The 23051-nt window shown below is 51.6% G+C and overlaps 2 protein-coding genes across 2 annotated transcripts in view; both read left to right on the forward strand.

The window, feature by feature from the left end:
* TRPV1 (transient receptor potential cation channel subfamily V member 1) overlaps positions 1–10323 on the forward strand; it is a 31450-nt gene extending 21127 nt beyond the window's left edge. The window contains exons 12-15 of the mRNA XM_090292205.1: positions 2771–3093; positions 4010–4137; positions 4628–4743; positions 9885–10323. Of these exons, the coding sequence (XP_090148331.1) occupies positions 2771–3093; positions 4010–4137; positions 4628–4743; positions 9885–10057 (740 nt within the window). The 3' untranslated portion in view covers positions 10058–10323. The remainder of the gene's footprint in view (positions 1–2770; positions 3094–4009; positions 4138–4627; positions 4744–9884) is intronic.
* A 5207-nt stretch (positions 10324–15530) lies between these two features.
* Positions 15531–23051, forward strand: part of TRPV3 (transient receptor potential cation channel subfamily V member 3) — a 32133-nt gene continuing 24612 nt past the window's right edge. The window contains exons 1-2 of the mRNA XM_090291612.1: positions 15531–15650; positions 17793–17913. Coding sequence (XP_090147738.1) covers positions 15563–15650; positions 17793–17913 — 209 coding nt within the window. The 5' untranslated portion in view covers positions 15531–15562. The remainder of the gene's footprint in view (positions 15651–17792; positions 17914–23051) is intronic.

Consider the following 23051-nt stretch of genomic DNA (forward strand, 5'->3'; position numbering starts at 1 on the left):
CTCCCTTTATCATTATGTAGTGACCTTCTTTGTCTCTTACTATAGCCTGTGTTTTAAAGTCTATTTTGTGAGATATAAATTTTGCTACCCCAGCTTTTTTATTATTTTAGTTTTTATTTGCATGAAATATCTTTTTCCATTCCTTTACTTTTAGTCTGTGTATATCTCTCATTCTGAGGTGGGTCTCTTGCAGATAGCATATATATGGGGCTTGTTTTCTTATCCATTCAGCTACCCTATGTCTTTTGATTGGACCATTTAAGCCATTTACATTTAAAGTGATTATTGATAGGTACATATTTATTACTATTTTATACTTTTAACTATGCCTCTCTGCTGCCACCTTCTCCTCCTCTTCCTTCCCCTTTCCTTCTCCTCCTCCTCCCCTTCCTCCTCATCTGTTCTTCTTCTTCTTCCTTTTTCCTTCCTCCTCCTCCTCCTCTTCTTTTTCTTCTTCTTGTCTTCTTCTTCATGCAGGCCCTTTAACATTTGTAATACTGATTTGGTGGTAAGGAATTCCTTTAGCTTTTTCTTATCTGGGAAGTGTTTTATTTCTCCTACAATTTAAAATGATAGCCTTGCTGAGTAAAGTAGTCTTGGTTGTAGGTCCTTATTATTTATTTATTTATTTATCACTTTAAGTATTTCATGTCAACCCCTTTTGTCCTGAAATGCTTCTGTTGAGAAATCAACTGATATTTTTAGGTGACTGTTTTTCTTTTGTGGCTTTTAAAATTCTCTCTTTGTCTTTAATCTTTGCCATTTTAATTATGATGTTTCTTGGTGTGGTCCTCTTTGGGTCCATCTTGTTTGGGACTCTCTGTGCTTTCTGGACTTAAGTGTCTTTTTTTCTTCACCAGGTTAAGAAAGTTTTTGGTCATTATTTCTTCAAATAGGTTCTTGATCCCTTGCTCTCTCTCTCTCTCTCTCTTTGCCTTCTGGTATCCCTGTGATGTGGATGTTGATATTCTTCATGTTGTCTCAAAGGTCTCTTAAATTATCCTTATTTAAATTTTTTTTTCTTTTTGCTGCTTTGATTAGGTGTTGTTTCCTACCTTGTCTTTTAAATTATTGATTTGTGGTTCGTTCAACCTACTGTTTATTCCTTCTAGTGTATTTTTCATTTCATATATTGTACCCTTAACTTCTGTTTGGTCCTTTTTGATGGTTGGCTTCTGTGTCCTTTTTCATGCTGTTGCACATCCTTATAACCATCACTTTGAATTCTGTATCTGATAGATTGCTTCCCTCCTTTTCACTGAGCTCTTTATCTGGAGATTTCTCTTGTTCTTTCATTTGGGGTCTGTTTCTTTGTCTCCCCATTTTGGCTGCCTTTTTGTGTTTGTTTCTATGCATTAGGTAGATCTGCTATGACTCCCAGTCTTCCTGGAGTGGTCTTATGTAGTAGGTGTCCTGTGTGATCTAGTGGTACGTTCTCCTTGGTCACCTAAGCTGGGTGCTCCAGGAATGTCCTTTGTGTGAACTGTGTGGGCCCTTTTGTTATAATTGAATCTTGATTGCTATTGACCCATTTGTGTGGGATTGACTCTCACGCTGGTTGACTGTGAGGCTCCACCTTGACCATGGCATGCAAGCTGCTGTGCAGGTGCTGACCACATGAAGCAGAATTGGTGCCTCAGCAGGCTTGGTGCCTGCTGAGATCTCCCTTTGGATGTGCTGTTTGTGAAGTTTATTGGGTCCTGCTGTGATGTCTGAAGCTGGCCACTGGGTATGTTGGTTTTGGGCCTCTGGAAAGGACCTTGGTGCAAACCAGTGTAAGATGTTGCCTGTGACTGGCCATTGGCAATCTGCTTGGAGCTACAAGTGATCCAGTTTGTGGCTCCCTCTGCTGGGCTTGGGTCCACATGGGAAGGACCAAGCTGTGCACCGAGGCTGGCCTTTGTCAGCATTGCACATAGGGGCAGGTCAGCAAAAGTTCCAATTCACCTGACGAGGTTCACCTCCATCTGCCTCTGCCTGGTGGCTGCCTATTAAGCTCAGTCATTGAACGAGCCTCTGGCTGTACCCACATAATTTTTTGAGCACCTGGCTCCACTTTGATTCTCGTCCGAGTCCTGCAGTTACATGCTTCACATGTAACTGTCCCTGCTCTACAGCCTGTTTGGGAATCTTTGTCTGGGACACATGGGTAGCTTTAACTAGGAGCTTGGACTGACAGGAATTGGTGTGGGTTCTGGCCCCTGATCTGAAGGACCTGTTTATCAGTTGGCACAGGTAGGGATCAAGCAAAGTGGGTTAGATACTGGTTATGCAGTAACCGCGGGACAGAGCTGCTATAGAAGCTCTTGGGCCCGGACTCCATTTCCCCAGAAGAGTGCAGAATGCAGCAAGAGACCATTCTGCTCTGAGCTGCTTAGCCCCCTTGGTTCTGGCATACCTGACTCTGGGCCACCCGCTAAGAGGCACAGGCAGACAGGGTGTGACTGAGGAAGTGGGTGTGGGGCCAAGGCTGGCATGTAAGCTTAGGCAGATTGTGCACTGCACAAAGCTGACTCTGTTTACATTGTACATATAGATCTGTATATTTATTTTAACAGTTTTTCAGAGTAGATGATAAAGTTCTTATTGTAACAAAGTAATATATCATGACAATAGTCTTACAGTTTTGAAGAAGGTTGTGCCTTTACACAAAGGTGCTGCATGGCCAGTGTTCCTGCTGCAGACCCATCCTGGGATAGTGGGTTAGTAGGTCAGGACCTGGGGTCTTGGCTTCCATTCAGCTGCACCCCTCCCTCCCCATGTCCTACAGCGGTGGTGACACTGATTGAGGATGGAAAGAACAACTCTGTGCCAGTTGACACCACATCGCCCAGGTGTCGGGGGCCTTGCTACAGGTCAGCTGACAGCTCCTACAACAGCCTGTACTCCACATGTCTGGAGCTGTTCAAGTTCACCATCGGTATGGGCGACTTGGAGTTCACTGAGAACTATGACTTCAAGGCTGTCTTCATCATCCTGTTGCTGGCCTATGTGATTCTCACCTACATCCTTCTGCTCAACATGCTCATTGCCCTAATGGGTGAGACTGTCAACAAGATCGCACAGGAGAGCAAGAACATCTGGAAGCTGCAGGTGGGGTGTGTGCAGCAGGAGGGCATCAGCTGCCCTGCTGTGTAGCACAGCTGGGTGTATAGGGCCTGCAGGGTTTGAGGCGGGGGCAGAAAGCTCAGTCAGGTCCGGGGGATCAAGCAACAGCCTCTCCCTCTGTCAACTCCCTTCTGCTCCTTCCGCAGAGTTTCCCTGTTCAGTGTCATTAGTCTGTCTTTATAGACACAGTGTTTACTGTGGGCTGGGTGGTCCCTCAGGGGCCACATGCATGCAGTACCCATTTCCGGGGAACTTGGCCTAGGCTGGGTACCAGAGATCAGACTGTGTGGGAGCAGCTGATATGGGGCAGGCCCTGATGGCCATATCTTTGAGACCCCAGGTCCACGTTTGCCTTTCCTACTAATAATAGAAGTATCATTCTTATGAAGTAGAACTGACTCTGTGCCAGGTACTTACATGCTCTCATTTAATCCTCAAAATGATGCTAGGCAGTGGGTACTATCACTATGCCCATTTTTTGGATCATGGCACCAAGGCACAGGGAAGTTAGGTATTTGTGTCCAAGGCAATAGTAAGTAGCCCAACCAGGAGTCAGGCCAGGCAGTCTCACACTCGAGGCTCTGCTCTTAACCGCTATTAAGTTGCCCCTTCGTGAGCTCCCCGGAGAAGGGTCTAGTCTGGTGCACTCCACGTCACTCATGGGGCCACCACTCACCAGCAGGGTCAGTGCAGGTCTGGGGCTGGGCGAGCTGAGCTCCTCCTGAGCAGTGGCGACCACAAGACTTTGAAGACAGGCCTGGTGTAGAGAGCACTGCAGGTCTGGCTCTGAGGTGCTGGGCCTGGGAGAGGCCCTGGGGGGCTGATCTGGGAAGCCAACACCAGCAGCCAGGGTGATCCCTGAATGAGCCCCCTGCACTCTGCCCTTCGTGTCTTCCTGCAGAGAGCCATCACCATCCTGGACACGGAGAAGAGCTTCCTAAAATGCATGAGGAAGGCCTTCCGTTCAGGCAAGCTGCTGCAGGTGGGGTACACACCTGATGGCAAGGACGACTACAGGTGGTGTTTCAGGTAATGCCCGAGCAGAACTCAAAGCCTGGGGAGCTCAGATTGGCTGTGGATATTGGGGACCCACCTGCAGCCAGCTGTGGGTACGGAGCTTACCTTGGGGCTTCTGGGGCCCAGCCATGGGCACAGGGGACTCTCCCTGTGCCAGCTGTGGGTGCAGTGCTCAGCTGTGGGTATAGCAGACCCACCTTAGATCTCAGCTGGTGAGACCCAGACAATAAATACTGGAAAATGAGGTGTCCAGAAGGAGTTGCTTGGTAATCAGGGCCAGAACCAAGATTCCAATATTTAAAGTCCCTGGACCCCAAGGTGTGGCCAGAGAACATATCTCCAGGGGGGGTGCTCAAAAGGCGGCCTGTCTCCCCCTCCCCCTACCAGCTATGTCTTCCCATCCTGGTCTATGAGCTTCTTGGGGGCCAGGGTCTTGGCCTGGGAAGCTGGGCATGGCTCTTAGGCCACTTGCTCCCTGCTCCCTCTTCTCCTTGCCCTGCAGGGTGGATGAGGTGAACTGGACCACCTGGAACACAAACGTGGGCATCATCAATGAAGACCCCGGCAATTGTGAGGGTATCAAGCGCACCCTGAGCTTCTCCCTGCGGTCAGGCAGAGGTGAGGTGTGAGGGAGGGGGTGCGGTGGCATGTTGGGTGGGTGAAGCCTTGGCTGCTCCCACTCCTTGCAGGCCTTTCTTCCCTCACAGCCTGGGCACTGGAATGGCCCCAAGAGTCATTCACCCTCATACACTCGTCACAGGCATGTCTTTGTGCTCTCACGCACACCTACATCTGACTGCTCCACATTGCCCGTGCACGTGGCTCTGCTAGCATCCCTGGCCCAGCCACCTGTCCTCAGTGCCTCAGAGGACGCAGCTCAGCCCATATCCAGCCACCTGGACTGCTGACCTTGTTATGGGCTATCATCTCTCCTCTGCCCTGTGCCTCACACCCAGCGTCTGCCCTCAGCTCTGTGATGCTTACGGACACACACAGGGCCACGTGAACACTCACATTGTGTGGGCACATCCAGGCAGGCAGAGGGAAGAATGGGAAGAGTAAAGGGTATACCTTGGGCAGAAAAGCCCTGCAGATAATCACAACCAGAAAAAGTCTTTTAACAGTTAATGGTAAACATTTAACAGTAGACATTAAATTAAAGGTCTGATTGAAGATATTTACTTAAAAAGGAAGCTAACTTACTTTCTATTGAATACATTTTGAGTTATAATTACAACCCCTCCCTAATTCTTTGTTTTTAGTTTTTAAAAAATTATAGGATATATATATATTTCATAAAATTTGCCATTGTAACTATTTTTAAAGTGTACAATTAGGTGTTATTAATTATATCTACAATGTTGTGCAACCCTCACCACTATCTATTTTCAGAACTTTTTCATTATTCCAAACAGAAACTCTGTACCCATTAAGCAATTATTCCCCATTTACACCTCCCTGGTAACATCTTTTCTACTTTCTTTTTTGATGAATTTGCCTATTCTAAGTACCTCATATAAGTGGAATCATTCAACTCCACTGTATGTGTATGGTATACCATATGTATTTATCCATTCATCTGTTGGTTGACATTAGGATCGTTTCCACCTTTTTAGCTATTGTGAATAATGCTATGAATATTGGTGGATAAGTTCTGTTTGAATCCCTGCTTTCAATTCTTTTGGGTAGGAGTGGAATTGCTGGATTTTATGGTAATTCTATTTTTACCTTTTTGAGGAACTGCTTAACTATTTTCCAAAGCCACTACATCATTTTACATTCCCACCAGCAATGCATGAGGATTGCACATCATCACCCACATTTGTTATTTTCTTCTTCTTTTGATTATAGCCATCCTTATGGATGTGAAATTGTATCTCATTGCAGTTTTGATTTGCATTGCCCTAATGACTAATGAATTTGAACATCTTTTCATGTTCTTATTTTCCATTTATAGATATTCTTTGAAGAAATGCCTATTCAAGCCCTTTGCCCATTTTAAAATTTGTGTTTTGTTGTTGTTGAGTTATAGGAATTCTTTACCTATTCAGCATATTAATCCTTTATCAGATATATGACTTGCAAATATTTTCTATTCTGTGAGTTGTCTTTTTACTCTCTCTACGGAGCCTTTTGATATAAAAATTTTTGAATTTTTATAAAGCCCAACTTATTATCTATCTTTTCTCTTTTGTTGCCTGTTATTTTGATGTCATGTCCAAGAAACCATTGCCAAACCTAATGCCATAGGAACTTAGCTCTTGTTTATATCAATTAGCCTATTGTAAAATTGGTTTCATTCCATTGTTTCACTTAAAGTCGCAGAAACTATTGACAGTCATATTAAGTGAGGACTTACTGTATAGATTAGTTTTCTATCAGATTTTGTTTACCTGAAAATGTTAACTTCATCTTTATGTTTGAAGGACATTTTCACTGGATATAGATTCTGGGTTAACAGGTTTTTTTCTTCTTAAAATTAGAACACTTTAACTATGTTTCTCTTCTGTCTTCTGGCCTCCATTGTTTCTGATGAAAAGTCACCCATTATTTGCAATGTTATTCTCTTGTCTGTAATGTGTCTTTATTCCTCTGGCTGTTTTTAAAATATTGTTTTCATTTTTGTTTTTCAGCAGTTTGACTAAGATGTGCTTAGGTATGATTTTCTTTGGTGTTATTTTACTTGGGGTTCACTGAGATTCTTGGATCTGTACATCAATATGTCTCATCACAATGGGAAGTAATGATATATATTTTGCTTTACTCTTGCCATCTTCTTCTTTTGGGACTCTAATTTCATGTATGTTAGATAATTTGATATTGTCCCATAGGTGTTTGAGGCTTTGTTCATTTTTTTCTCAGTTTTTTTTCTGTTTCTCAAATATGATAATGTCTATTGATCTGTCTTCAAGTTCACTGACCCTTTCCTCAGCCATCTTCAAACTGCTATTAAGCCCTTTCAGTGACTATTGCATTCCAAATACTGGGCCATTTGGTTTTAGATTTTCTATTTGGTTCTTTTTTTATAGTTTCCATTTCTCTCCTGATATTCCTTAGCTGTTCCCCCATTAAAACCATATTTTCCTTTGGTTCTTGTAACATATTTATACAGAGTCTGGAAAAAGTAGGTTTACAGTTGTGAGTATGTGAAACACAGAATTTATTCTTGTATTATTATTTATTAATTCTTGTATTATTTTCCATAAAAACAACTGTAAACCTACTTTTGCCCCACTCTGTAACAGCTGCTTTAAATTCTCAGTCTAGTAAATTCAACATCTGGGCCATCTTGAGGTCAGTGTCTATTGATTGCATTTTCCCCCTGACTGTGAGTCACATTTCCCTGTTTCTTTTCATATCTAGTAACTTTTAATTGTATACTGGGTATTGTGGATAATATGCTGTAAAGACTCGTGATTGGCTTTCTGTTCTAGCTGGCAGTTCAGTTACTGATGAATCACTTTGAATTTATGTAGGGTTAGTTTTAAGCTCTATTATGGTAGGTCTGCAGACACTTCAAGGTATTTGCTAACCCTATAAAACTTGTGGGACTCAGCATTCAAATTTTCCACTGAGGAACTTGTCAGGGCTTGGTTTTAGGCTTTGTTGGGTGAGTCTTGAGTAGACCTTACTCTAGGTTCTGGCATTTTAGCTTAATGTAGAGAAAGGGTGTTAAGGAGGTCTCTCCACTCTGGCTGGGCTGGACCGCCAATACCTCTCAGCACTGCTCAGCTTCTAGCATCTCTGTCCCACTTGCAACCTCACAACAGCCCTCTCTGTTAGGACTAATGCAGTCTCACCCTGTGCACCCACAGCCCAGCTCTCGGGCAAGGACTTACGGATCTCCGTGCCCACGTTCCCTTCCTCCTCTTCTCCTGTGTCCTGTACCACAGATGCTAGCTGTGTCAGCTCAGAGCCACTGCTGCGCTCTGCTGGGACTGCAGCTCCCTGCACCACAGTCAGAGAACTTGTCCCTAAACAAAACATCAGGGCGATCATGGGGCTCGCCTTGTGAATTTCACTTCTCTCAGCAACTGCAGTTTTTCACTGCCTACTGTCTTAGACTGAAAACACAAGGCTTGTATTTTCTGCATGTATTTTTTCCAGTTTTATGGTTGTTTATAGCAGGATGGCTGGCCCAGTACTAGGTACTCCATTAGAGCTGGAAGTGGAAATCTATTTTATCAAGAGAGTTACTTTTGGAAAACTACCTAAGGGCTTCGTCAGTTTTCCCAAAGGCCCGCTGCAATCCTGTAATTTCTCTGTGAGTCTCATTGGATGCAGTCCCTATTATCATTTCATAATACTTACTGATGACCTCTTCTTCAATTGTTAAGCTGGCCTGTTTGTCATAGAGGCATTTGAAGATGGCTTGCATGTGATTTGAACACTTTTCCAACATCACTTTTATTGATTTCATGAAATCCCACATCTTTTACAAGATTTGCTGTTTCACTTTGCAGTTGATTTGCATTATGTTTGCATCACATTGGTGGCTGAGGATGATGCTGCACATTCCCTGTGATATTAACAAAGAGGTTGACCTGGTGGTGGGGATGCACACATTCATGTTAATTGGGGTGGTGGTGGGGAATGGTGAGAGGTTCCTTGATTTCATGCTTGTGTAGCAAATGTTTTCTGCAGGTTTTCCTTTCCTTTACAACCTTGTAACAGTGACACTCCAGTAGGAATAGTCAGATAATCCATGGTGCCTGTGATTATTGTGAAGCGGGGGGGAGGGAGGGGATGCATGAGTGACAGGCCAGGGAAGAAGAGTGGTCAGTAACTGAGCCAGTGAGAGCACATGAAGGGGTCTCGGCATCAGGACTATGGGAAGTGGGCACCAGAAAACCCATCCCTCCTTTGAGGGCCCTGGAGCTGGAGCTAAGCCAAGCAGTCCCTGAGGCTGGGTCTCCCTACCACCCAGTCAGCCAGAAGATGGTGTCTTAGTGAGCATCTGGCCTGTCTCCCAATGATGCCCTCCTGCTCCTGTCCCTGAGGGATCATCTGTCAGCAATTGGTGCTTAGTGACAGGCTAGTGATAGCCTGTGGGCATGTAGAAAACACTAGGACCTGAAGTATTAAGCTGGAGTAGCCACGATGGGTGGGCCCTCTTGACATTCCTGATACCGTTGAGATGTGGCTGCTGTTGGACACCAGCAGTAGGGCCTGAATTGTGTCCTAGGGGTGGGAGGCATGGCCAGTAGGAGGGCTTGGCTGCCCAGGGCTCCAGCCAGTGGAAGGAGAGCGCACACAGCTTTCCTGTCACTTCCTGCCAGTCATTTGTTGGAGGCAGCCAGAGTTGGGCCTACAGGCCACACGTGAGATCCCCATCAGAGGCCCAGTGTCACCATGATTCCCTTGGCATTGTTCTCAATGTGCTGTGCCCAGGTGGCACCTGGATCCCAACCCTGATTCTTTGGCTGGTGTTCATCACACCTTGTGTGGGACAGGTCAGGGGGCAGGCCCACTCTCCCTCCCACGTGGGTGAGGAGGAAATGGAGGAGAGAGGCAAGCCATGGACTCCCGTGCAGGTATAAGCAAGTTCGGGTGGGCATGGAGGAAGAGAATGTAAGGAGCTGCCAGAGAGGAAGAGGCTCCTTGAGCAGCTGAGGGAAGAGGAAATGGCACCGACCCAGGTGCCTCAGGAAGTACCCACAGGCCCGGGCCCCTTTCATCTGCAGATTGGTAAGATCAATTGATACATGTTTATCATTGTTTTGCTGCACCCAAGGTAGTGATGATGTTTTGCTCTTTAGTTTCAGGGAGACACTGGAAGAACTTTGCCCTGGTTCCCCTTTTAAGAGATGCAAGCACTCGAGAAAGGCAGCCTGCTCAGCCTGAGGAGGTCCATCTGAGGCACTTCTCCGGGTCCCTCAAGCCGGAAGACGCTGAGATCTTCAAGGATCCTGCTGCTTTTGGGGGAAAGTGAGGGGCGCCCACAGGGGCCTGTCAACACTGTGGGCCTTAGGACAGCACATGCGGCTGGGGTCTGTGTGGGGAAGAGCTGTGCCCGTCTGCGCCTGCCCAGACACTCCCCTGGACTGCGTGGGACACGCTGGGAGAGGCGGTGCTGGGGACGTGGGAGGAGATAGTCATGCCCCTCACTGTCCCCGAGTGCATCTCCTAACAGGAAAGGATCTTGCTTTCAAGGTTTTACTGACTTTATTAAACATAATGAATGATAAATCTCTCAGATATATGAGATGCCCCTGGTTTCTTTTTTGATTTTATAATACCAGGAATAAAAGTAAATGAAGCCCAGGAAAACACCCTTTAGAGCAAAATGCTTCCTTTGATGTAAAATGCCAAAAGCCTGTTCTGTATCATGCTTACTCTCTCCTCCACCCCGAGCAGTCTGGGGGTGATGTTGTTTACTCCTCGCAGAAGGTGGGGAAGCTGGCCCCATTCCCAGCTCTGCCAGAGTCAGTTTTTCTCATAGTGACTTCGTCCTTCCATGATGCATCGCAGCTCCAAAGATATCAGCTGTTCAAATATAAGTAAAGATCCACATCGCAAAGCCATGTGGCAAAAATTTTTTAATGATCTTCTGTTTGTAGTGATCATCTGCCTGCCCCCTGCAGTGGTCCATACTTCCCTCTCCAACTGCCCTGTCAACCATCAAATAAACAAACATGTATATGCGTACATCACAACAAGTGTGAACTTCATGCCAGGCTTTGGGCAGGCACAGCTAATGGGCAATGTGGAGTCTCTGTGTGTGTGTGCACATGTGTACATGTGTGTTCTCTCTGTGTGTGTGTGTATACTACCCCATAGGGCTAGGGGCCTTGTTCACCCTTTCATTGCTAGCCACGGTGAGGCACTCCTTCGTGTATATGCCTACCACACGCAGCAAACCATGGGCAGGCCTGCCACCTGTTTTTGTAAGCAAACGTTTATTAGGGCACAGCATAGCCATTATTTTCTGTACTGTCTAAGACTGCTTTTGTGCTACAGTGCAGATCTGAGTAGCTTCAACAGAGACCGAATAGCCTGCAAGCCTAAAACATTTACCCTCTGGCCCTTTGCATAAAAGTTTGCTAACTTCTGCTTTATTAAAGAGAGCTCAACAAACAATGCTCCAGAGAGCTGTCCCAGACGGTGGCGGGGTGGTGTGAATGTCTGTGGAGGGCGGAAGGAGCTGCCCAGTCATGGAATTGTTGATGTTGGTTCATGAAAAGAGGGGAGACATTAGCTGAGGCTGGGGCTTCAGTCCTACTGTGACAGGGGTATCGGGAGAAAACACTGGGATCCCCTCCTCCATGCTCTCCAGCATGTGTCTGCCTCCACACTTAAGGCCTGGCTGAGGAGCTTGAGGGCTGGCTGACGAGGTGTGAAGGAGTATGACAAGTGGGCGTAGAGGAGGAGTGCTGACGGCCAGACCGTACTGAGTGTTTATACAAAATGATCAGTGTGCGTTACCCATCAAGCCTCCTAGCAGCCCGTGGAAAGCTGTCATTAGGTCCATTTTATAGAATAGAAAAACAAGGCTGGGACAGTTAGTAATGTTACGCGGTCTGTAAACAACACTGCCAGGGTCTGAGCCCGGACGGTTTGACTCCAAGGCCCAGAACTGAACTGCGGGAGCCGGGGTGCCGGGCAGGGCAGGGCAGGGCGGGGGCGTGCCCGCCCACCCCCCCAGTCAGAGGGAGACACGGGGGTTCTGGAGTCCTGTTGTGGGCCTGGGACCCCTTGCTTTGCCTTAGGCCTTCCTCAGAAAATGTCATGTAGATGTGAGGTAACCTCAAGTTTCTGCAAATGGAATCAACTTCCAAACTGACCGAGAGCTGAAAGGGCTCCTGTGGGTGTTCTTCTGTAAAGTGAAGGATCACAACGTTTTGTGTGAACCTGGGCTGTTAAAGGAGGACACACCTGCAACTAGCTGGGTTTATTTATTTATTTACTCTCTTGCTGTCTCTTTTTAAAATTTTAATTTAATTAAAACTTTTTTCAATTACAGTCTACATTCAATATTATTTTATGTTAGTTTCAGGTGTAGGGCATAGGGTTACACAGTCATATACTTTACACCCCCCCCCCCATACTTTTCGCACCGCGTGGCACCACACAGTCATTACGATGTTACTGACCATGTTCCCTGTGCCACACTTGACATCCCCACGACTCTTTGGTAACCACCGATCCGTACTTCTCAGTCCCCTCGCCGTTCTCACCCCGTCCTCCGGTCCCCTCCCCCCGGGCAGCCATCAGTCTGTTCACTGTATCTGTGAGTCTGTTTTGACTTTGTTTGTTCCTGTTGCTGTCTCTTTATCTCTGTGTCCCCAAGTGCCTCCCTCTATGACCTGGAGGCAGGATGAGCCACAGCCCACAGACCTGGACAGGGAGGCTGCGCAGCTCTCCTTGCCCAAGGACAGCTGTGGCTGCCAGGATGCGGGTGGACCCTCTCCTGGCCACCGACGAGTGGGCCCAAGGCTGGTGATGGAGCTCTGGCTGGTCCCCTCCTTCCTCATAGCACCAAGTGTGGTGCTACCTAGAGTTGGTCAAGGCGTCAGCCCTCCCTGGCTGCACCTGCACCACAGAGACCTCTTCTCTCATTTCTGTCACTTGAGGGGATCTTGCGGACCTGCCTGGGGCCTGATGTCTGCAAGGCTTGGGAGGTGTGGGGAGGAGGGAGAAGGGGCACCTGGTGCGGTGTGTCATCTGCTGTGGGGCATTTTACATTCCGCAGCAGACAGGCACCGCTGGCTGAGGCTTCTGCTTTGATCTCAGCCGGGAGACTTGGGGGCATATGCGGGGGATATTGGCAAATCTAGGGGCTGCCTGAAATTCAGGCCTCTGGGGAGCGGGATTGGGTTAGGAATATGCAGAGCCTGCCCTTTGCCCTGGCAGCCTGCATCCCATCCCAGGCCTCTGGCCCCGTGTCCTTTGTTGTTTTGTTCCACAGGCACAGCTGGTTTGAAAGGTCCCTCCTGGGACTGCCCCTCTTTAGGCTCTACTTGCAAGGTCACTGGCAGAGGGAGCAGAGGTCACTGATGAAGGGAGCACACAGCACGGATCACGGCTGCACCCAGGAGCACCTAGGAGCAAGGAGCTCAATTGTGGGGGCAGTTTGTTAACCCTCCCCAGCTCCCCAGCACTGGGGCAGCTGTGGAGGAGTGCTCAGGGGCACCCATGACGTGGTGGTAGTGGAGGCAGAGCAGGCAAAGCTCAGTTCTGCGGGGGGCCAGGCTTGGAAGAAGGAGCCGGCCCCGGCCCCACACTCCTGCTGCTGTGCTGTGTGGGCCCCAGGCACAGGTCAGGAGTCCCACAGGGACAGCAGCTGGCGTTCAGATGGGCAGAGGCACTGCCTTTGCTGTGAGGCGCTGGCTCAGCCCAGCCGGTGGGTCCCCTCCCTGCCCGACCACGCAATGACAGCGTCCCCAGCAGGGGCTTGTGCCCCTTGCCCTGTAAGACGAGGCCAGCACAGCCCTTTGTGGCAGGGGTCCGCACTGACTCAGTGGCATGGGGTCACTCAGTGGGCTGCAGCTGGACCTGGCAGAGCCTCTCCGATACCCCACTGAGTTTCGGTGCCAAGCATCCGGGGTCTCCGGCCCCCAAGTCCCTCCCCTGTGGCTCTCCTGTGGAGACTGTTCTTCCTCCTTTCAAGTCCAACCCGAATGCTCCCTCTTTCTTGAACCCACCTCCCCATTAGAGGCACTTCATCCCTCCTTGGTGGCCTGCGTCCTTTTTGTCCTTACGACCTGCCAGGTGGGGTTAGGGTTTCATCGTCCCTGGAGGAGGGAGACTACCTTCTCCACGTCTGAATCCTGGCTTCCCTGCCTTGTCTGTCCCCTTGGCTGTCACCATGTGTTGGGTTAAATGGGCTGGAGCTGCTGTTTCCGTGTGGGGGGGTGGGAGTGGGGGGCACGGCTCTGACTCTGGTGATGTGGCCCCTGCTCCCACACACAGTGGGGGGGTTCCCCTTACTCCTTGTTGGGGGCAGTGCATGTCTTTTGGGGAGGGAGGCAGGGAGGCCTTTTTAACCAGCTCCAGCCAGGCCTTTGAGAAAACGTGCTGACCCAGGCAAAATATGAACACTGAAATTTGGCCACAGCCTTGCCCCCAGGGTTCTCAGGCAGTCAGAAGCTAGGGAGGAGGGGCGAGGGACTGTCAGGAGGGGCAATTAACTGAGTAAGCAAGGGAGGACTAGGCTTGGCCTCAGACTGGGCTTTAATGTGGAATTCCGGGCTGTGATGGGATTTGGAATTGTGTGCATGGGAACTTCGGGACCCCCCTCCCCCTGACTTACCCAGCAAAAACAACCCCCTGCGTGACCCACACCTGAGGCCTGTTGGCCCTGAAGCCAGATCTTCTGCTCCTTCCCCGGCACAGGGCCTGCTGCCCATGGTCAGAAGCTCGAGGCTGCCTCCTGCTTCTCCCCAGGCCTGGCAGGTCCTGGTGATGAGGGGTCAAGGGGCTCCTCTCACAGCCATCAAGGAAGTCCCTGCTGCATCAGTCACTGGCGCCATCCCTGTCAGCAGAGACTTCCTGCTCCATCCCAGTTCCATCTTGCCTGGGGGAACAAGTGTGTAATTCCCGAGTGACGTGGAGACAGGCAGGGCTTGCTCTGCCCCATCACAGCTGTGGCCTGAGTGTAGGGAGGGCACAGCGCCTTCCCTGATGCAAGTGTCCAGGGCAGTTGCTGGGAGAATGAGCTGGCACGACAAAGCAATAATAGCTAATAGCTGCCACCACTTAGTGAGTTTGTTCTGCTCTCTGGGGCTCGTTCTGTGTGTTCTCCCATCAAATCCCCATAGCATCTCAGTCACTTGGGAAGGTGGGTTTATGATGCATATTTCACAGATGAGGAAACTGAGGCTGGGAAGAATGACTTGGCCAGAGTCATACAGTCAGAAATGGGTGAGGCTATCTGACACCAAGATCTGTGGTGCATGATTTCTAGTGGGAGCATTGAATGTGGACTTCTGTCTCTGAGGGGACCTGATCCCTGGTTTTGAAGGACTGATACCAAGGCTTGGAGCTGGCCACCTTGAGGTCAGCTGGGCCAGCCCTCAGCTGTGGCCCTGCCTCCCAAGGGTCGGGACAGAACACCTGACTGTGCCTTAGGCCCTCCCACTAGCAGAATCTCTGAATCTTCACAGAACCCTTGGGAAGCAGGCATTATGGTTTGTATTTCTTACTTGGGGAAACTGAGGCTCATGATGCAAAGAATCTAATACAAGAACGGGAAGAGTTGAGACCAGAACTTCGGCCTTGACACCTGCTGCCTCCTCACTTTGTGCTGGGTCAGGGCGAGGCTGCTGTGTGGGCGTGAAGGTGACTCAGGCATGGCACGTGGGCGGGTGGGCAGTGAAGCTGGCAGGTGGGTGTGGCCTGCCTGGTGCCCAGGGAAGGTGGCCCAGCCAGTTCTGCCTCTGAGGCCTCATTCCAGCCATCTCTCTGCCTGTGATGAGAGCCCCGTGCCACCTCGGCCATGGCCACAGTCCCACCGGGGGGCCTTGGGCCCGGGACATTCGGTGATCTCAGAGCAAGGGCAGCCACTGCCACCCGGACCTCATCAGGTGAGTAGACACACAAAACCACGGGGTAGTCTAGGGAGAGCCCCTTAGGGTTGGGAAGGAGTGTGAGCCCCTATCAGGGGAAACAAAGCCAGATGTGAGCTCTCGGCCACAGGGAGTGTCAGAGAGCGCAGATTCTGCTGGACCCAGGAACCCATCCCTGAGGTTTGGGTGTCTGGTGGAGGGAGAGCTCTCCCAGCTGCCCAGGCCAGAGGGAAGACTCCTGTCTTCCCAGCAGGCCCGCGATGTGGCTTTCTCAGGCACAGGTGTGGTGGGATGGGGGGGGGGGTGACTCCAGAGCTGGAGAGGGACAGGGCCCAGTCATTCCACGGGTGCTGGGCCAGCAGGTGTGGGGGTTCCCTTGTGGCTGTGGGCCTTGTCCATCACCAAGGAAAGGCCATTCCAGTCAGTGTTAGTGCTTGGGAGGCACAACCGCCTCCCCAGGTGGAGGCCTGTTCTAGAGAGAGGGATGCCAAGGCGGCGAGAGAGGCCAGCTGGTGAGAATGCAGGGCTCACGGGGTGACTCAGGGAGCTAATTACAGCTGCCGCAGGCCAGTCAGAGTGGTTCTGCACCTCTTTTCCCTGGCTGCGCAGTACTGCCCCACACTCCCGGGCCCAGGGAGGAGAGGGTGGAGCAGCCAGCTCTCAGGCATGGAGATAGAGGGTCCTTGGGGACCCTTTAGACCGTTTCTCAGAATAGAAAACAGAGGCCCAGGGAGCTGTGGGAGACATGCCTTTTATCCCTCTTTTTTGCTCTTGGCCTTCATGTCTGTGCATCTGGCTGTTCTGATTCTCTCACTGGGCTGCTCCACTCTTTGGCCTCGAGGTCCCTCCTCAGGGCTCCCTGCCTCCAGGTGCCTGTACTGGGGGCCAAAGGCCTCTGCTGAATGACTCCCCCTCTCCCCAGGCTGCTCACTGTTAGTGCGTGTAGGGGGGCTGTGCCATTTCTAAACATCACTCCAGTCTGATGACAATCTGCTCCAGGAACTTCCTCCAGGAAGCTTTCTTATTTGGGGCAGGATCCCAGTGGCCCCAATGCCACTCCTCCAACTGGGTTCTTCTTGCAGAAATGTGACCCTCACTCTCCGCTCCCACCCCCACCCCTGTGACTCGGAGGGAGTTCTCTGAGGACTACTCAAGCTGAGGATGGCCCCATCCACTGCAGAGCCACCTCCTGTCCATACAACCCTTGTCCCTCAACCATCTCACCCTCTCAGGCCAGCCCGCCCTTCCCCACGCAGCCTGCCCCTGGCCCCCTGGCCTCTGCTGTCCGTGTCCCACACACAACCTGCTCTCTCTAAGGCTGACTCCTATGAAACTCCAAGCCTTCCCATGTTCCCCGCTGCCCTGGGGCTCCACCACCGCTCCTGCTTGGTGTTCCAGGCCCTCACAACCTGGCCCATCCCACCCCAAGCCTCTTGCTGCCAGGGCTCCCCACGAACAACCCAGGCTCTCCAGCCACACCAGCTCCTTGCCACCAGCTCAACTTCTTGAGCCCTGGTCTTGGCTTAGGCTGTCCATCTGCTTAGACTGCTCTTCCTTCCTGCACGGTTTCCTCAGAAGATGCATCAGTCCCTCATAGCCATACTGAGCACCAGTAAAGCAGGTCTGGGTGGAGGGGCCGCCTCCTCTGCCTCTGAGGAAGGGGGCGCAGTTGCTCTGGTGATCAGTGTGTGAGTTGCAGAGACCACCAGGGTGTAGAGAAATCCAGAAAGCAGAGGGGTTGAAGCTATATTATTAGGAGCATAGTGTCCAGAGCAAAGGAGGTGACAAGTCCTGTCCTGACAAGGAGAGCTCTGAGCACAAAATCAGAGGTGAGCATTGGGACAGCAGAGCTTATTCTCATGAGTCCGCCTGGAGGTTGGTGAGGCTGCAAAGGATGTCTTGAGAGGGACTAAGGGCACAGTGGTCTCTGCCTGGAGGCTCTGCTGGGCTCTCCTAGGACCCGCAGGAGCAGGGGTGCTGGGGCAGGGAGCAGGAAAAGCTTCACGCAGTCTCCGTCAGAAGAGTAGATGGCCTGGGAAGGGAGAGAGTGAGCTCCCCATTTTAGGTGGTGTAAGCAGGGGGCCCCTGGGGGTTTCTGAAGCCCCCTGAAACTCCTCCATGCCCCCTCAACCTGTGCTTCTGTGCTTGATTGTGTACTAGCCATGGATGGCCACCCCAAGGAGATGGTGCCCCTGATGAGCAGAAAAGTCACCATCTCCAGTGGGAACCCTGTCGTGCTGCAGGAGAAGAGGCCAGCAGAGATCACCCCCACTAAGAAGAGGTAGGACTGGCAGGCCTGGGCCTGGCTGCTGTGCCAGGGGTGGTCCTGAGAATCTCAGTCCCATTTGTGGTGGTCTGGTGTCCGACTACATACATATAACTGGGGGTGAGGTGGGAAACCATACTGCAAACTCAGGGGGCTGAGCTGGGGAGGTCAGTATGGCTGGGATAAATCAAGAAGGCCTTCCTGGAGGGGTCAGGGGGCACCAAGGCAGAAACATTCAGGAAGACTCCTGGGGGAGGTAAGGGGTGGCTAGAGCCATCCTGGAGACAAGGAGCAAAAGGTGAGCGGAAGTTGCAGGTGGCCGGGACCCCCTCCTGGGCACTATTTTCTTGCATGTCCAGTGTGCCTGGCCAAGTTACTTGCCCTCTCTAACTCCACTTGTGTAATGGGGACACCTGCGATGGCACCGACTCATAGGATGACAATTAATTGGGATCATGCCATCAAAGTGCTCAGCACAGTGCCTGGCCCGCAGTCAGGACCCAGCACATGTTGGCATTGATCGTGTTTTTGTGGCCTCGAACTTCATCTTCATCATCATCACTGTCATCATTACTCCACAGGGCCCCTGGGAACTGGGCAGGGCTGGGATGGTTATGACTACTTCCTAGTTGGGAACATGGAGAAGGGAAAGCACTTCTCCAGGGTCATCTCTGTCCCCTGAGCTGCCTCCACTGTAGTCCCTCCACTCCCTTAGCCTATGTGGCACCCCTCAAGCCTGAATGCCCCTTCTCCACCCCAGTTGCACTTCCCTTAGCCCTGGGGTGGGCCCCCTGCTCTAAATTGGCCCAGCTTTTCTGTCTCCTCTGCCCCTGTCCCAGGCCCACTATTGGACGAGAGGTGAGCTTGGTGCTTTCACCTATGTTGGTTTGAGTAACAATGACCAAGGTTGGGGAGTCTAGGACACAGGAAGAAGAATGCCTGTCTCTGCTCACCATCTGGTTGGTGAAGAGGGCACCAAAGAGAAGGAGGAGTGCCCCGGAAAGACGGTGAACTGGGCAGGGTAGGGCCTGAGGAGGGGCAGGTAATGCTGATCCTGTGGGCAGTCTTGGGGCACTTCCTGGAGGAGGTGATATTAGAGTGGGTGATGGGAGGAGGAGAGGAAGATGTAGCGCATCCTGGGCAGAGGTTGTGGGCAGGGACCAATGGAGAGGCCCATGTGGTTGTAGTGCTGGGTGGGTGGGGGAGTTTGAGGAGATGGGTTCCACTGAGGTCGGGTCTTGGTGCTCAGTTAAGGAGATTGAACAAGACAGAGGGCAGTGGGGAGCCATAGAGGGTTTTATGTGAAAGGGGGGCATGGCAAGACTTGCATTTTGATTGGCGTGGATGATGGATTGGAGGAGAAGCTGTTGGGAGGCTCAGGTGGTGAGGTCTGAGCTCGGGTGGTGAGTAGTGGAGGGAAGGGGACCACTCAGAGAGATATCAGGATGATGGGGTCCACAGGGTCAACTACAGGAGGGGAGGAAGAATGAGGACTCAGAAACATCCCTTTCTTCTGGTGGGGGAGCTGGAGGGACAATGGAGACCTCTCCAACATGTGCGTGTAGGAGGAGAAGGTGCAAGGTCAGGAGGAATAAGCCGTCCCAGTGAGAAATGTCGTCTAAGAGGTGCCTGAGGGACATCCAGATGGAAGCTCCATCATGGAACACAGGAGGGAAAGCATAGATCAGACAGGTCCACTGGGCAGCCTGGCTCTGGGTGGGTTTGTCTGGGGAAGAGCTGAGATATTCTTGAGCTAGGCCATCGAACATCACCCTCCTGCCTCCAAAGAGAGAAATGCATGAGAAACGGTGCACAGCTGTCTGTTCACCTGAGTGAACACCACCCAGGTGGTGCCCTTTGGTGTGGGTCAAAGGGGGGAATAAACAAGCAGCAACTGCTAAAGGTCAGGAGACAGGAAGTCACAAGACTTCGCTCTCTGCTCATGCTGGAGGGGGAGGGGTGGCATGTGCAGGCAGCGTAGGCCCGGGTCAGGACCTCGCGGTCCAGCGGCTTCCTGCCCCAGGAGTTAGAGCCTTGCCCACAGCTGGGCCCTCCCCAGCCTGGCTCTCACCGCTCTCCTTCCCAGCCTCATTTCTCAAACACAGCCCTCTCCTTCTTTCCAGATGCTTCTTTCACGCTGGTCTCTCTGCTTTCAGGGCTTTCCCCAAACCTCAGGTTCGTTCCAAGACCCTGCCCAAATCGCACCCGACAGAGCACGGAGCCTTCCTCATCCCTGTCCGCAGCTGGGAGGACTGTCTCCTCCCCTGAGCTCCTACAGCCTCTGTGAAGAGGTAGCACAGTTATTAGGACAACGTCTTAGCTCTGGTTGATGTTCCTGAGGTCACGGCCTCTGGAAAAGCCATCTCTTCCCTCCCCGCCCCCAAGTTTCCGACACAGAGCACACTCGTAGTTTTTGAGTAAGTGGGTGAGTCAGTGAAGGAGCAGGCCAGACAAGGGAGAAGGAGTGGGTGAGGTGGTGAGTAAGTAGCCCGGGGGCTCGGCACGGCCCCTCAGCATGAGTGAGGACACTTCCCTGTGGGCCCCCAGTCTCCAGGCCTGGAGTGGACAGACACTTTCATGATCTGGTTTCTTGGGGTGTTCTTAAGACCCCTGTGGGCTCTGGGAGGGGGCCCTGAAAAGGAGGAGAGTCAGAGGACCCCTCCTCAGCTTTCTGTGTAGGACTGGGAGTGAGGGGTGAGGACTCTGGGCAACTGAGGGCCCAGAGGGAGTCACTGGAGGGATGCAGCTTCCGAACAGCACTTGCAGCGTAGGGTTGTGCCGGTCTGTTTGCTTATTGGTCCGGTTCACTGGTCTGCCCATCTGTTCACCTATGTATCCACCCACCTACTAATTCCTCGGCCACTCTCTCTGCCTTCCTTCCGTCCTTCCCCGAATCCATCCAGCCATCCTTCCTTTTACCCGCTCATGCATCCATCATCTATCCATCTATCCACCCATCCACCCGTCTATCCACCTATCCCACCAGCCATTCTTCTCACTCACCACCTACCCATCTCTCTGCTCATCCATTTAGTTAGGTCTTCTGGGTATCAGGAACAGTGTTGAGTTCTGGTGACTCAAGGATGAAACAACAGTAGTTTCTGCATCGAGGACCTTATAGCCGAAGGACTGTGTGCTGTCTAGAGAGAGTAAAGCAAGAGGCCTCATTGTGCTTTGCCCTGGTCTGGTCCCTGGGGCCAGTTCCGACCAGCACACTAGAACATTCACTATGTGAGGGGACAGATTTTGCCCACCCATTCGCCACTATATCCCCAGTTCCTAGAACAGTGCCTGGAACTTTGTAGGCTTCCAACAAATACTTGTTGAGTAAATGTACTACTGAGGAGCACAGACAGGTAGGGATAGCTTTGGGGTGTCTCTTGTGGGGGCACTGCAGGGGGACAGGAACATGGCAATCAGACCGGATGAACTCTGATGCCCCTTTCAGCTGGACAGTCCATAAGTGGATGACCCCAACACTGCCCTGCTCCAGAGTCTGAGCCTTGCGGTTCACCTGGCCCAACCATTCTCTATCCAGGTGAGGACACTTGGCCCAGAGATGGCAAGAGACCACTGGGGTCACACAGGAGACAGAGCCAGAGCCGGACTAGACCCAAGCTTCAGGCTCTGAGCCAGGGGCCTGCTCCTCCCTTTGTCTTCTCTTTTGGAAAAAGTATCTGACTTTAGGTTGAGTCAGAAGGTTCCTCTTGAGTACAGGAGAGAGGAAGGTGAGGGCCAATGTGTCGGCCAACCCTCCCCCCACCCCACTTTTATGCCCATTCCAAGCTTGTCTGTGCCTGGAGGAGAGGAAAGGAGAGGGATTCCCCAGGCAAGGCCTGGGTCTCCCTCCCGCCTGCCCCACCCCAGGAGGTGGCTGTGCTGGGTGGCCTCCCCTGCAGCTAATTCCTGGAGGCGAATGATTGGAAGCAGATCCAGAGGGCCCTGGGGACAGCAGAGCAGCACAGATAACGAGCCATGAACGTGGACATCAGCAGTCTGCTCTCTGACTAACTCGGCTTCTACCCTCAGGGGGGACTATGGCAAGCTGCTTCTCCATCTCAGGCCTCTGTTTCCCCATCTATAGAATGGGGCCACCCCCCTCCACCCTGCCGCAGCCCTCCCTTCTGAACTTGATATGGCTGGGACTGTACTTTGGGAGCTCTTCTGTGGTCTCTCTTGTGTGTCGATCCTTCTGGGCTTGGGAAGGAGGCAGCCGGCAGGAGTTCGCAGTCTGGGCCAGGTTGTGAAGCCGGTCATGGAGCCCGGTCACAGAGCAGGTCACAGAGCCAGCACTTACCCTGCAGCAGCCATGGGCTGGGGTGTTGCTGGAAGAGGTCGTCCCCAGCCTGAGCCTCACCGACCTGGTTGTTGCGACGAGAGGGCATGTCTCTGAGTGTGTGACTGTGGGTTCTGAGAGGTGGTACGTCTGCATTTGTGAGTGTGTCTGCGGCCAGCCGAGGCTGTGTTGGGCTGGGAAGTCCCATCTTGGGTGTGGGTCTTGCCCCTTATGGGACAGTGAGTCTCACCCCTTTCCTGGGGCTCTGAGCTCTCTTCTCCCTTCTCCCAGCCCCAGGGAAGAGCGGGCCCTTCAACCCACATCCCCCACTCACTGCTCCTAACCTTCCCTGTCCAAAGCACTTTCCTGAGTTTTCCTTCCTGACAAGGATCCCCAGCATGAGTGACAAGTGAGGGGGGTTGAGTGTGGGGCTGGGGACTGTACCTGAGCAGCCAGTGTAACTCCAGCCCTTCTCCCCATTCTCAAGAGCCAAAAAGGCCCCTGTGGATCTCATGGTCTCAGGATGGCTCCGGAAGGTTCTGCTTCAGACCTGAGGCTGGAGGGGCCATTGGGTGGGGGGATGGAGGAATTAGCTCTCCTTGCTGTGGTCCCCACCCCTGCTGAGTCCCTTGCACCTGGAGGAAACCCCCCTCAGGTGGTATGGCACCCCAATAGAGACCACTGGAGTCACCTAGCCAGTATTTCCAGTGAGAAGTCATCCAGCTTTGAATCTAGGCCGACACCTACCTATCTGCTGTGTGACCTTAGGCAAGTTGCTTGACCTCAGAGCCTCCGCATGCCTGTCTCTGAAATGGAGGTGAGAAGGACAATACCCACCCCACAGGGCTGCTGGCTGATGCATGGGCACCTGGATAGC

The sequence above is a fragment of the Furipterus horrens genome, unplaced genomic scaffold (assembly GCF_987537825.1).
Source record: "Furipterus horrens unplaced genomic scaffold, mFurHor1.1.pri manual_scaffold_11, whole genome shotgun sequence".
Classification (NCBI taxonomy): Eukaryota; Metazoa; Chordata; class Mammalia; order Chiroptera; family Furipteridae; genus Furipterus; species Furipterus horrens.